Below are 12,509 nucleotides of genomic sequence, written 5' to 3' on the forward strand. Positions count from 1 at the left end.
GAAATAAGTTGCCTTTAATTTTTAATGGATTGTACAAAAAACATTTTTTTCAATTTTCAGTTGCTCCTGCAAGTTCTTAGCAAAAACAAAGTCTGTGCTGTTGCTGCCAGCCAGCTGCTCTAACCCGCTCATACAGAGACTGAAATAAAAACCTCCAGGTTCTCCTGATGCACCGTGGATCAGTTAAGAGAGGGTGACAATTGACCCTTCATAAGTCCCGCCCCTTTTTGCTCTATGCTCCAGTAACAGTTGAGCAAATTTCAAACCTTGCTGTGTTGTCACTTGACCCACCCATTAGAACCCGTGGTATTTTCTAGAAAGTTGATTGAAACCTTCCTGCCCCACGGGTCGACCCACAGCCCGACCACAGCATCACTGTTTTTTTATTGGATGAGCTTAGTCCTGCTCCACATCTTACAGAGTCCTGCTCCTTGTCATACAGTCCTGCTCCACATCTTACAGAGTCCTGCTCCTCATCTTACAGAGCCCTGCTCCACATCATACAGTCCTGTTCCACATCTTACAGAGTCCTGCTCCACATCTTACATCGTCCTGCTCCACATCTTACAGAGTCCTGCTCCTCGTCATACAGTCCTGCTCCACATCTTACAGAGTCCTGCTCCTCATCTTACATCGTCCTGCTCCACATCTTACAGAGTCCTGCTCCTCGTCATACAGTCCTGCTCCACATCTTACAGAGTCCTGCTCCTCATCTTACAGAGCCCTGCTCCACATCATACAGTCCTGCTCCACATCTTACAGAGTCCTGCTCCTCATCTTACAGAGCCCTGCTCCACATCATACAGTCCTGCTCCACATCTTACAGAGTCCTGCTCCACATCTTACATCGTCCTGCTCCACATCTTACAGAGTCCTGCTCCTCGTCATACAGTCCTGCTCCACATCTTACAGAGTCCTGCTCCTCATCTTACAGAGCCCTGCTCCACATCATACAGTCCTGCTCCACATCTTACAGAGTCCTGCTCCTCATCAGAGTCCTGCTCCTCATCAGAGTCCTGCTCCTCATCAGAGTCCTGCTCCTCATCATACAGTCCTGCTCCACATCTTACAGACTCCTGCTCCTCATCAGAGTCCTGCTCCGCATCTTACAGAGTTCTGCTACTCATCAGACTCCTGCTCCTCATTAGAGTCCTGCTCCTCATCAGAGTCCTGCTCCTCATCAGAGTCCTGCTCCACATCTTACAGAGTCCTGCTCCTCATCAGAGTCCTGCTCCACATCTTATACAGTCCTGCTCCACATCTTACAGAGTCCTGCTCCTCATCAGAGTCCTGCTCCTCATCAGAGTCCTGCTCCTCATCAGAGTCCTGCTCCACATCAAAGAGTCCTGCTCCACATCAAAGAGTCCTGTTCCACATCTTACAGAGTCCTGCTCCTCGTCTTACATGTGAAACCACAGGATCAAGGTGTTGCAGTTGATGGGCGGAGCAGTTCTGAGCTGACAGGATGCAGCAGGATGATTGGAGGAGGACTCTGTGTTTACATGGATGATCCTTTGTGGTCAAACTCTTTCACAGTTGTTTTTTCCCAGATGTTGATGATGTTGATCAGATTATTGTCACCATCTTGTTGCTGCTGTTTACATTCTACCTGACTCAAATTTAAGAAATGACCTATAGAATTATTTCCTGGGTGAGAATGTGTGTCTGTTAATAACGGTACATATTGTTCTATTTAATTCTGTTCCATGTTTTTATCCTGTTCTCTTCTGAATTTAATCATCTTCACTGTATGCTTGTGCAGCATGATGGAACTACAGCTCTGCTTTCATTTTGAAACCTGTTGAATGATGATAATAAATGATCTTGATGCATTGATTAGTCATCATGAAACCAAAAATATCACATTCCTGCCTTTGTGATTTAGAAGAATTTCATTTCAGTTGAACAAAACTCATCAGACTGATGGAGGAATTAATCAGCACCAATAAATTATCTTCTCACTGCACAGAACCTGCTGTCAGCTCGACAAAGATGTTTTCTGATTTACAGAACATCCTGTGAGAACCCCCCCCCCCTCCCTTCCTCTGTACGCTCGCCACTCCTTCTTCCTCCCTCCCTGCTGACTGACGAGAAAAGCTCTCAGCTGATCGGAATGCAGCGTTACCAGTCTGCTGGGGATCGACGAAGCTTATCTGATGAGCCCCGGTGAGGACACTCGGTGAGGACACTCGGTGAGGACACTCAGTGATGTCCTGTGGCTGCTGGATCAGTGTGCAGCTGCTGCTGCTGCTGCTGCCAGCTGTGTGTGAGGCTCAGAGCGGAGACGGAGACACTGACATGGGTGAGAATAACATTTCATTTCTAAAACAGCAGATGGTTCAGTCACATTCAGACTGTAGTGACACTTTCTAATAAATTAATATTTTATAACCCATAATGGTAAATATGGATCCATAAGAAATCATTAAAACTCATATTTAGGTCGTCAGGTTTGTTTACAGATTCTGATTCCTGCCGATACAGATACAATACTGATACCACAGCTCTTTTATCTTATTATTTTTTGTTTGTTTGTTTTTGTTTTGTTTTTATTAGTGCTGAAAGGAGTTTTGTGCCAGTTGTTGTTGTTGTTGTTGACAGTTTGGTGAAGCTTGTAAAGTCGGTTCCTCTGGGAACTTGGGATGTTGTGATCGATCATTTCAGCCAATTCTCATGAATTCTGCATGATGTAATATATTCTGTGATTTTTATACAATTACTGCAACTTTTCAGTAAACTTGATTAATCATTGTAGTCGTCTGCGAGTTCCATCAATCATAACAGTCCCTCATGTTGTTCTACATGTACATGTTTGGATTTTATCACTGGGACTGAGAATGAGGTTTGTTATTGTTATTAATATTTTATCATTTTGTGCAGTTTTGACTGAGTTTGAGCTCCAGATTGTGTAACACCCCCCAGCTGCACTTCTTCATTTACAGATAAAGCAGAATTTTTGTAAACCTGAGCCTTTTTAAAAAGGTTACTTGGAACTTTTAGAACAGAGAGCACTTTTATTCTCCCTGCAACTAATTAATTATAAATAAAAAGAAAAAAAGAAAAGAAAATCAAAACATGTTTTTGTAACTTTCATTGCATGAAATGCCGTACAAACACACGGCGTCCTCATAGACCGGTGCGCTCTTTGAGCCCTGCATCAGTACAAACATCTGGTGGTTAACAAATACAGACGACAGGAAACTCGGCGGGCCGTTGGATTTTACCTTTTGTTGTCACTGACCGCAGTATTCTGACAACCAAGTCAAATGTTTCTCACCTTTAGTTTTTGCCTGGATGTGTTTTTCTGACAGCAGGATATCTTGTGGTGTTCCACAGGGGAGTTGTTTGGGGCCACTCCTGTTTTCATTGTTATGAAGGATTTTCCATATTCTGTTTAAAATGCAGATGTTATCATGTGTGTTCTGTGAGAACTGAGAGAGAACCTTCAGCTCGGGTTGTATAACATCACTGACTGTGTGGAAATGATCCAGTTAGTGCCGAACATCATCTAAACTAAATGTGATTGGCTTCAGGAATGTTCTGGCTAACACTGCCGCTCTCCGTCTGTCTGTAGACAAACCTGTGACCTTCATGTCTGTTCCTCTCTGCTGCTTCGGTCTACATTACCAGATTTTTCATGGTTTTGGTCAAAAGATCTCATGAGTCTGTGGTTCCGTTCTAGACACGGTGTCTGTTGTCGCCTGCTGACAGTGACGTTCAACAGCAGCCCTCAGTAACTGATGAAGGTTCCTTTTAGAACAGTGATATTCATGTTCTTCAAATGTTACACAGTTGTTAGATGTTGGTTGTGACAACATCCAGAAATGGGATGGATCCCCTCCTTCGCCACGTTTAAATGATGAGGCGGCGATGGAGGCTTGTTAACGTCTGTAGATGAGATGTTCCTGATGCAGATCAAAGTTACTCTTCAATCGATCAGTTTCCTGTCTCGGTCTGATCAATCAATCACATGGTGTCCACGATGGGAACAATGGTCACTCGTTCTGTCACACCTGGAGAACTGCTCAGTTCTCAGAAACACCTAACAAGCTTCAAACTGCACGGAACAGTTCTTCATTGTTCTCTCCGTGCTGATGTGTGTCACATGCAGATTATCTTATGCTAAAGTCATAACCATAAAATGTTCTTTGGCTCGTCTCCATCGGAGAAATCTTTGTGGTTCCTGGTAGAACATTTTATAAAGGTTCCACTTGGAAGAGTGACACTTGGAGAGTTTTACCTAGAACCCAACATGGAGGGTTATATGTAGAACCATCTGTGAGAGAGGAGAACACTTCTATGGTGAAATGGTTCCACACAAAACCCACTCTGGCGGTTCTATTCAGAACCTTTCATCTTGAACCCACCCAGGAGGTTCAACCAAGAACTCTTTTATATTCCAAGGGTTTTATCTAGAACACTCTCAGAGAGTTCTATCAAGAACCTTTTTATATTCCAGAGCTTTTATCTAGAACACACTCAGGGAGTTCTGCTGAGAACCCTTTTTTATATTCCAGGGATTTTATCAACAACCTTCCCTGGCTGTTCTACCAAGAATGCTTTTATACTTCAGAGGTTTCATTTAGAACCCACTCAGGGTATTCTATCCAAAACCTTTTTATATTCCAGTGGTTTTATCTAGAATGCGGCCAGGGGTTCTATTGAGAACAATTCTAATATTATGGTACAAAAAACCATTGAGGAACCCTAAATGAAAGAGTTCTTCAAGGACTGTTGTTCCAAAATGGGTTCTTTGGATGACAGAGATTCTTTTTGGAACCCTTATAAAAAAAAAACCTTGATAAACCCTTTCTTCAAAGAGTTCTTCAGAAAGAACTCTGGGAAGAACCTCAGCCCTTCAGGAAGAATAGTGTAGATGAAGACCACAAACAAACTGTATGAGGAGAAATGTTCTTTATAGAGGTTCTTCTGCCTGGAACAATAATGATGTTCCCCTCCAACATCAGACAGATTAGAAACAGACAGTCACCTGTGGAACCTTTTCTTTAGTTTTCATTTATTTCTGTTAGTTTATATCACAGTTTATTGTTGTTTACTGCAACACGCCTTGAAATCAGGAGATTTAGGAGCGACTAAAAATTATACTAGAACAATAAAAATATTTCCTGATTTCTTCGACCCAGCTTAGACCCAATAACTGTAAAACAAAGATGGCCAGTCAGTGCAGTAATAATTGGGGGTGGAGCCATAGCTCTGTGCGGTCCCGCCCACACACACAGCTCAGCTGTCAGTCATGACATGAAACTTCCTTTTAATATCAACAGAGAACTGATTCAAACCAAACACCCGAACCTGAACAAACATCAGCGCGATAAGAACGACCTGACATGACAGAAACGTGTCACATGTTACTCTGAGGTGTGATCTGTTAACAGCAGGATTTATGACTTGTACTGCAGCCGGCCACCAGGGGGCGACACAGATGCTTTAGATCCACGTTACGTAAGCTGTGACGCTGTATCGGTTTTTAGACCTGAAAACAGCTGGATGGACTGAAAGTGTTTTGATTCTGTCCTCAGAGCCCAGGATCAGCTGCTCGTCTCACATCATGATCGGCGGCAGCAGTCTGACCTGTAAACTGCTCGGAGGCAGGAACGATGACGAGGATGATGAAGACGATGATGGCATCAAGAAAATCACAGTGTGGTAAAAACATTTGATCACTGATTCCTAGAGGACACATCAGCAGCATCCAGACGTGTCCAAAGTCCTGTCAGTCTTTACTGCAGTAGAAGAAAAGTAGAAGTACTGATTCAACTGTTTTACTGCAGTAAAAGTGAAAAGCTTCAGGCTCTGAAAGTAAAGTATAAAAGTAAAAGTGTTTTTGTCATGACTTTTTTTTATTTCTGCTGTTTTTGTCTTTCTAGTCAAGATAAACATCTTTTACATTGATCTTGACTTGTTATGTTTTTTACATCATGTTGTTGTCTTGTTACATCAGTCTAAGTTGTTTACTTTTTGTTACGTCTGTTATGTCATTTAGTGTTTTTCTTTTTCATCTTTTTACATCTTTATGGAGTTTTTTGTCCTTTTATTAAAACTTAAAGAGCCTGTTAAGAAAATGTGAGGAGAAGAAAGTTCACATATTTGTGTTCAGATGTAGAAATAAATACTAAAGTAAAGTACAGATACCTGAAAACTCTACTGAAATACAGTAACTATTATTTGTACTCAGTTACTTCCCACCTCTGGCAGCATCCAGGGCAGAGTCAGTTAAAGACAGACGTGTTCTTGTGTTCACAGTTACACTGACTGGACCACAGAAAAGGTAAAGTGTATGGAGGATTTCGGGGACACCGTCAGCTCCAAACATCTGAATCCTGTCAATTCTTTCAACGTGACGGTCCAGTTAAAGAGAGGAGGCCACGTCACGACCATCATCGACCTCAAGAAAATAGGTAAATCCATTTCTGTGTTTCTCCAAACCTCCAGATGTTTTCTGACTCGACAGATGTGGAATTCACCCAGCAGCATAAAGTCATGAATCTACAAGTCAGTTTCTTTTTTATTCTTTCTTAATTTTGCAACTTTTAGATTCTCAGGTCTGAGACTGAGGACAGTCTTTTGTTGTAAAAAAAAAACTGTATTGCAGAACCAATCCAAAGTCTTCAGGGTTGTCCTTGGTGTCGGAGTGGTCACATGGTTCTGTGTGATGGACCTTGCAGTGATGAGCTTTGGCATCACATGACCCTGTAAAAGACAAAAACAACATAAAAGACATAACAGGACGAAAATGACATAATAAGAGAAAAAAAAAAAGATGTACTAAAACAAAAACAATGTGAAAGACAGAACAAGACAAAACTTACTTTTATACTCTGAGGACATTTCACTTTTACTGCAGTAAACAAGTTGAATCAGTACTTCTACTTTTACTGAAGTATCTGTATTTCTACTGCGGTAAAGACTGAGGGGACTTTTGGACACGTCACTGTTCCACTCACTGTTGTCTTCTGGTTCTCTGTCGTGTCCCTGCAGTTAAACCCAGAAGTCCTAAGGTGGTGAACGTTACATTCGACCAGGAGTCCAACCAGGTAGTCATTGACATTAAGACTCCGTACCGCAAAGAGTACCTGAAGGAAGGAAACCAGCTCTTCCAGCTGCTCATCTGGTCGGAACGCAGAACAACGGTAACATCGTTTGATCTGCGTCACTTCAGTCATTGGTTCTGCCTTTGAGAACGTTTGATAATGATTATATGATAAATCCTGTTTGACTGCAGATTCAGAACACCTCGTCATTACAAATGAAGATGAACATGGACCGGCTCCAGAAACACACGCAGTATCACGTCAAAGTGCGAGCGATACCGCAGAACTTCCTGCAGGGGACCTGGAGCAACTGGAGCGAAACGTTCAGTTTCTTTACTCCTGCTGGTAAGAAAAAGTCAGTTTGTACACGTTCTGCTGTTTCCGAAGACAGAAGGAGAAGACTGATTTTATGTAACTCCTTTTTTTTCAGAGGAAGAAGTCCAGAAACAGTCCGATGAACGGTGGGAGGTGAACACACTGACTGTGTGTCTCATTCTGTTGGTTGTGGTGCCTTCCAGTGTTGTTTTCTTCTGGAAAAACAAGTACGACATCTCTGCTTTCTCAACAGGAAAATCAGTGAATTTAGACGTGTCAAATATTAATATTCCTTTTCTTTTTCCTTCTCAGAATATTGACGTACATGTGGCCGAGCATCCCGCACCCCAAACACACACTGATGCACATCTGCAAGCCGAATAAAGTGAGTCATCTGACAAGAAAAACACAGGATTTCACTGGACTTTTTAAGGATTGTTGCAGCCTATTAAAAAGTTGTCATGCATGTTCAAATGTTTTCAGACAGTTGTTTTGCAATGACAATGTAGCAGCAAGTGAAAACTGCAAAAAAAAAAAATGTAATTCATAAAAAATCAAAGGCAACTTATTGTCTGTTCTGAGTTTTCTCAGTAATTTTATCAAAAAGACAAAGAATTACAAAAATTCTAACAAAATCTGTTTTATTTGTAAATGCAGAATTGTACTGAGGAATGTTCTGCGAAGAAGCAAAACCTGATTTGAACTAAAATAAAGAAGTGAAAAAAGCAAAAATTGATAAACTATTAAAGTACGCAGATAATAATAAATGACTTTTGTGTGGGCTACTGCTGTGATTGGTGGAACTCACAGGAAGCTGCAGTGATTGGTGGAACTCACAGGAAGCTGCTGTGATTGGTGGAACTGACAGGAAGCTGCTGTGATTGGTGGAACTCACAGGAAGCTGCTGTGATTGGTGGAACTGACAGGAAGCTGCTGTGATTGGTCAAATGCACTGAAAACTTGTGGTGATTGGTTGTTGCAATAGAAACTTCGCAGCTCCGAGGGAACAACCACAGTGTTTTCACATCAGGCCAGATGTTGGCCATGTTGGACATACAGCAGGACACAGGAGGGGATTTTCACTCCTGTTCCATCCTAGTCCTGAAGGAACGGTTCCTGTTCCACCCTGTCCCTGTCAGTCCACCTGACCTGTTGTTATTGTGGTTCCTGTCCTGTGATCTCTGAACAGAACCACGTTTGTCCACAGGGGGTTCCAAAATCAACTCATGAACGTTTCTTATTGTCACTTTAAAGTCACTTTTACACCAGAACAAACAGACTTCAACCGTTTAATACAACAGTTATTGATTATTGATATGACACTAGTTATTGATTGCCCATCCCATAATAACCGTAGTGTTTGTGTCTTGCAGGGCCTCTTGTTGCACTTCCATCCTGAGGTGTTCAGCGCTCTTAGAGTCGACGAGCGGAGCGGAGGAGCGGAGGAGCAGCCATGTGAGGAGGCGGAGCCTTCGACCGCTGCAGATCCCTGCTCCACCCAGAGCTCCGCCTGCTCCACCAGCACCACCAGCGTCAGCACAGAGGAGCTGGAGCTGTCCGCCCTGCTGAGCAGGAGCTCCACCGACAGGGAGGACAGCCTTCAGAGCGCCACTCCGTCCCCCGTCCACGTCCTCCAGCCGGCGGAGAGGCCTCGCACACCTGAGCCCGAGAGCAGTGGTGGAGGACGCGAGGCAGAGATGTTTGGAGTGAGCCAGCAGGACGAGGCCTACGTCACCATGTCCAGTTTCTACCAGATCAAGTAGGTGAGGAGGAGGAGGGACGGTGACCGATGGACGAAGAGGACGGAGGAGGATCTTTATCAAACTTCTGAGAATTATTCTTCAGCATGTTCTACACCAGCATGAGGTCCCAAGTTTAATCTGAGGATGAAGGAACCTTTCTTTTTTTTTTTTTTTACCTGATGGATGATGATGTCACACTTCAGTCAGACTTTAAGAGCTCGACAATTGAATGGACTTCCATCAACAGACATCCACTCTGTCCAGAGGAGTAAGAGCGCCACCGTGAGGTTAAAACAGGGCCATGAAACCAGAGCGACATGCATCTGGGACAGACGCGTCGTCTACAACAAGAAGACACGAGTTCAATAAAGAGGCAGGAAGTAACTAAGTACAAATACTTGGTACTCATTTTTAAAACAGGCTCGTTACTTAAGTTTGAATGACTTTTTTATTATTATTGATATAATTATTGATTATTGTTAGGGTTAGATCAAGACTGATTTCAACCTAAATGGATGAAACAATAAGACACAGAAAAGATGATTGACTGGTGGATCCGTCAGAGGACATCACACAGGACAGACGGGACGAGACGGAAACAATGAAATAAGACAAAAATTACATAAAAAGACAAAAAAAGTAACAAGATGAAAAAGTATAAAAGATGTCGCGACAAAACAGACGCAACAAGACAAAATGTTCCATTTTATTTTTTAAAGTGTCTCAGAGTCTCTTAATGTGAATCAAAATACACATTTTTAAACCATAATTCTTATTGATCTTTGATTTAGAAGGACGACAGAGTCGACATGTTTTGGTAGAGACACATCTGATAGAAATATGACTGAATGAATTTGTCTAAAAATAGAAATATGAAAGTCACATGATGCATGAGACGTAACGAACTTTAACACTTTTAGTAATGTTTTGGACTCCCGGCCTCCTCGGAGACCTTCTCCATCTTTTCTAGGTCAAAAGTCCAGCGCGTCTCCTGCAGCCGCTGAAGGAGCCCTGAGTCGTTGCACTGTAAAAGAAAACAGTTGAGACAACTCAAACTTAACTTGCTGCAGGACATTTTTGACTTTTGAGCCCAACTCAAACTTTGAAGTTTGGCAAAAACTTACGAAAAATCTTTAGCTGAGATAATTTACTTTTCTTCTTGAAATAAACTTTGATTGTTGAGTTTTACAAACTCAAATGTTCCCACACTGTAAAAGAACAAGAAGGTTAGTGGTACTCTCTCTCTAAATTGGAGGTTTAAGAGCTTAAATATTTTACATGAACTCTGATAAATAAAAATGATTGATTAAGCCAACCCAAGCATGTTCACAAGTTACAAGTCAGGATTTTCACTTAAAAAGAAGTTAACAGAAGACATTTTGTGTAAAAGTACACATCACTTCATTTTCAGTGAACTTGAAACAGTAAAAATGTTTTTTCAAACTCAGAAATATTTGTGTTTTAGGGACATTTTCCTCTTTAAATGGTTTTCCAGTGCAGTGAGCTGTGAAACGGGTTCATCATTCTTTTAGTGGCTGAAAATTAAGTTGTTTTAATTGAAAATATTAAGATTTTATTTTTCAGTAATTTTGGGGTTTTCTAAAACTGAAATACTGAAGTTCATCTAAAGAAGAAAAGTAAATTATCTCAACAAAAGATCAGTCATTGGTCAGTAAAACTTTTTCACAACTTAAGAATCTGAGTTGGGCTCAAAACACCAGAACCTACAAACAGACCTCACTTTAGTTTTAAAGATTCAGGGAACCGCTGAACTAAAGAACCAACTGAGGAATGAAAACGTTCTTCTGTAAAAGTGAAGAGATTTACTCCTACAGACACATGATCAGCAACAGCCAATCAGAGACAAAGATTCACTCACATGAATAACATCTGCTCCCCTAGAAGCAGACGAATCCGAACACTCGGCGTTCTGTTCGTCTGCACAGCTGCGTGATTTAATAAAGATTATTTGAAATGTCACTCAAAGCAAAAAAGGAGATTTTAAAAAGACTACGTTTAAATTCTGTGCAGCAGAAATAAACAGCTTTTATTCTTTCTCTGAGTAAATGTGGAGACTTTTTAGTTTTCTGTCTGACCTGTAGCAGTTTGAGAAATGTGGGTTTTTACCGCGACGTTTTGAGAAATGTAGCTTTTTAAAAAATATATTTTGTTGCTTTTGATTCCATATGATGATATCAAGTATATTATATATATATGTTTTATTATTTTAACCCTGTACGTTATATACTGACCTCCTGCAGTCATCTGCTGTTCTCAGATGGTTCTTAGAGGAACCTTAGACGATCTCACCAGTGTTTCTGTATGTTTGAAATCACTTGACCTTCCAGGCTTCCCATTGGTTTAAATTCATCTTTTAGTTCTGTCTGTCTTCACTGTGGTCAGTCACTTTTCTCAAGAACCGAGAAGAAACGGTTCTGCCTGGAACATAGAAGAACAACTTATATTTGCCTTTGAACTCTTAGAGACTAACAACAAATCAATAAATCTCAATCTAAAGTAAAAAAAACAGAACTGGAACCTCCTCCAAATGACCACAAGAAGCACCTACAGAACCCCTAGAAACCTCTAAAGAACCCCAACAAACAACCACTGAACAAACCCCAAGAACAAATACAACCTCCTAAATGACTAGAACCACCTTAAATATAAACACCACCTTTAGTAACTAAAAGGATCCCATTAACCTCCTAATTACTTGTAGAACCACCTACTTGATACTTAGAACCTTCTCAAAGACCATGTGAACCATGTTAAGGACTCGTAGATCTCCTAATGGTGACACCAACACTGAACAAACTACAAGGACCAATAGAACCTCATAAATGACCACTAGAACCACCTTAAAGATCTCCTAACTTACAACTAGGACCACACAGAGCACCAAAAGAACCACCTAGATAATTCCCAGTACCTTTTAGGAACCCCTTAAATGATTTCTAGTACCTAACCACTTGAACCTACGTTGACTGCAACAGCAACCTGGAGGAACTTTCACAGTGACCACTCAGACCACCTTGAGAACCACCTAAAGGATTCTATCTGATCACTAAACCCCTAATTGATTTATAGTACCTGCTCAATCAGCGATTAAAGGAGCACTGAATTAAGTTCTGGTGGTTCCTCTTGGACAACAACTTTCTCAGTGGCTCCTAAAACCACCTGTAGGATACTTAGAACCCTCTCAAAGAACCTCCTAAATGACCACTAGGACCATGTTAGAGATCTCCTAACTGACAACTAAGACCACCCAAATGATCCCTAGTACCTCTTTGTTGACCAGTAGAACCAACTGAAGGATGCTAATTGACTGCTAGAACCCCTTAAATAAATTCTAGAACCTAACTACTTAAAAAGTGATACTTGGAACTTTTGCAGTGCC

The 12,509-nt window shown here is 41.4% G+C and overlaps 1 protein-coding gene across 1 annotated transcript; it reads left to right on the forward strand.

The window, feature by feature from the left end:
- The first annotated feature begins 2,098 nt into the window (after positions 1 to 2,098).
- Positions 2,099 to 9,148, forward strand: il7r (interleukin 7 receptor). The gene is made up of 8 exons (XM_084746035.1): positions 2,099 to 2,302; positions 5,541 to 5,667; positions 6,265 to 6,419; positions 7,000 to 7,151; positions 7,244 to 7,397; positions 7,483 to 7,594; positions 7,680 to 7,752; positions 8,741 to 9,148. Exons 1-8 carry the CDS (start codon positions 2,209 to 2,211, stop codon positions 9,128 to 9,130), a joined length of 1,257 nt encoding a protein of 418 aa, XP_084602161.1. The 5' UTR covers positions 2,099 to 2,208; the 3' UTR covers positions 9,131 to 9,148.
- Positions 9,149 to 12,509: the final 3,361 nt, after the last annotated feature.

Source organism: Lutjanus erythropterus, chromosome 20, assembly GCF_056507025.1.
Source record: "Lutjanus erythropterus isolate fLutEry1 chromosome 20, fLutEry1.hap2, whole genome shotgun sequence".
Classification (NCBI taxonomy): Eukaryota; Metazoa; Chordata; class Actinopteri; order Lutjaniformes; family Lutjanidae; genus Lutjanus; species Lutjanus erythropterus.

Bases quoted from the DNA above. Each gene is read 5' to 3' on its own strand.
- il7r (XM_084746035.1), top strand. From the start codon at position 2,209: ATGTCCTGTGGCTGCTGGATCAGTGTGCAGCTGCTGCTGCTGCTGCTG. The intron at 5,668-6,264 runs GTAAAAACATTT...TTGTGTTCACAG, and splicing joins ATCAAGAAAATCACAGTGTG to TTACACTGACTGGACCACAG. The intron at 7,753-8,740 runs GTGAGTCATCTG...TGTGTCTTGCAG, and splicing joins ACATCTGCAAGCCGAATAAA to GGCCTCTTGTTGCACTTCCA.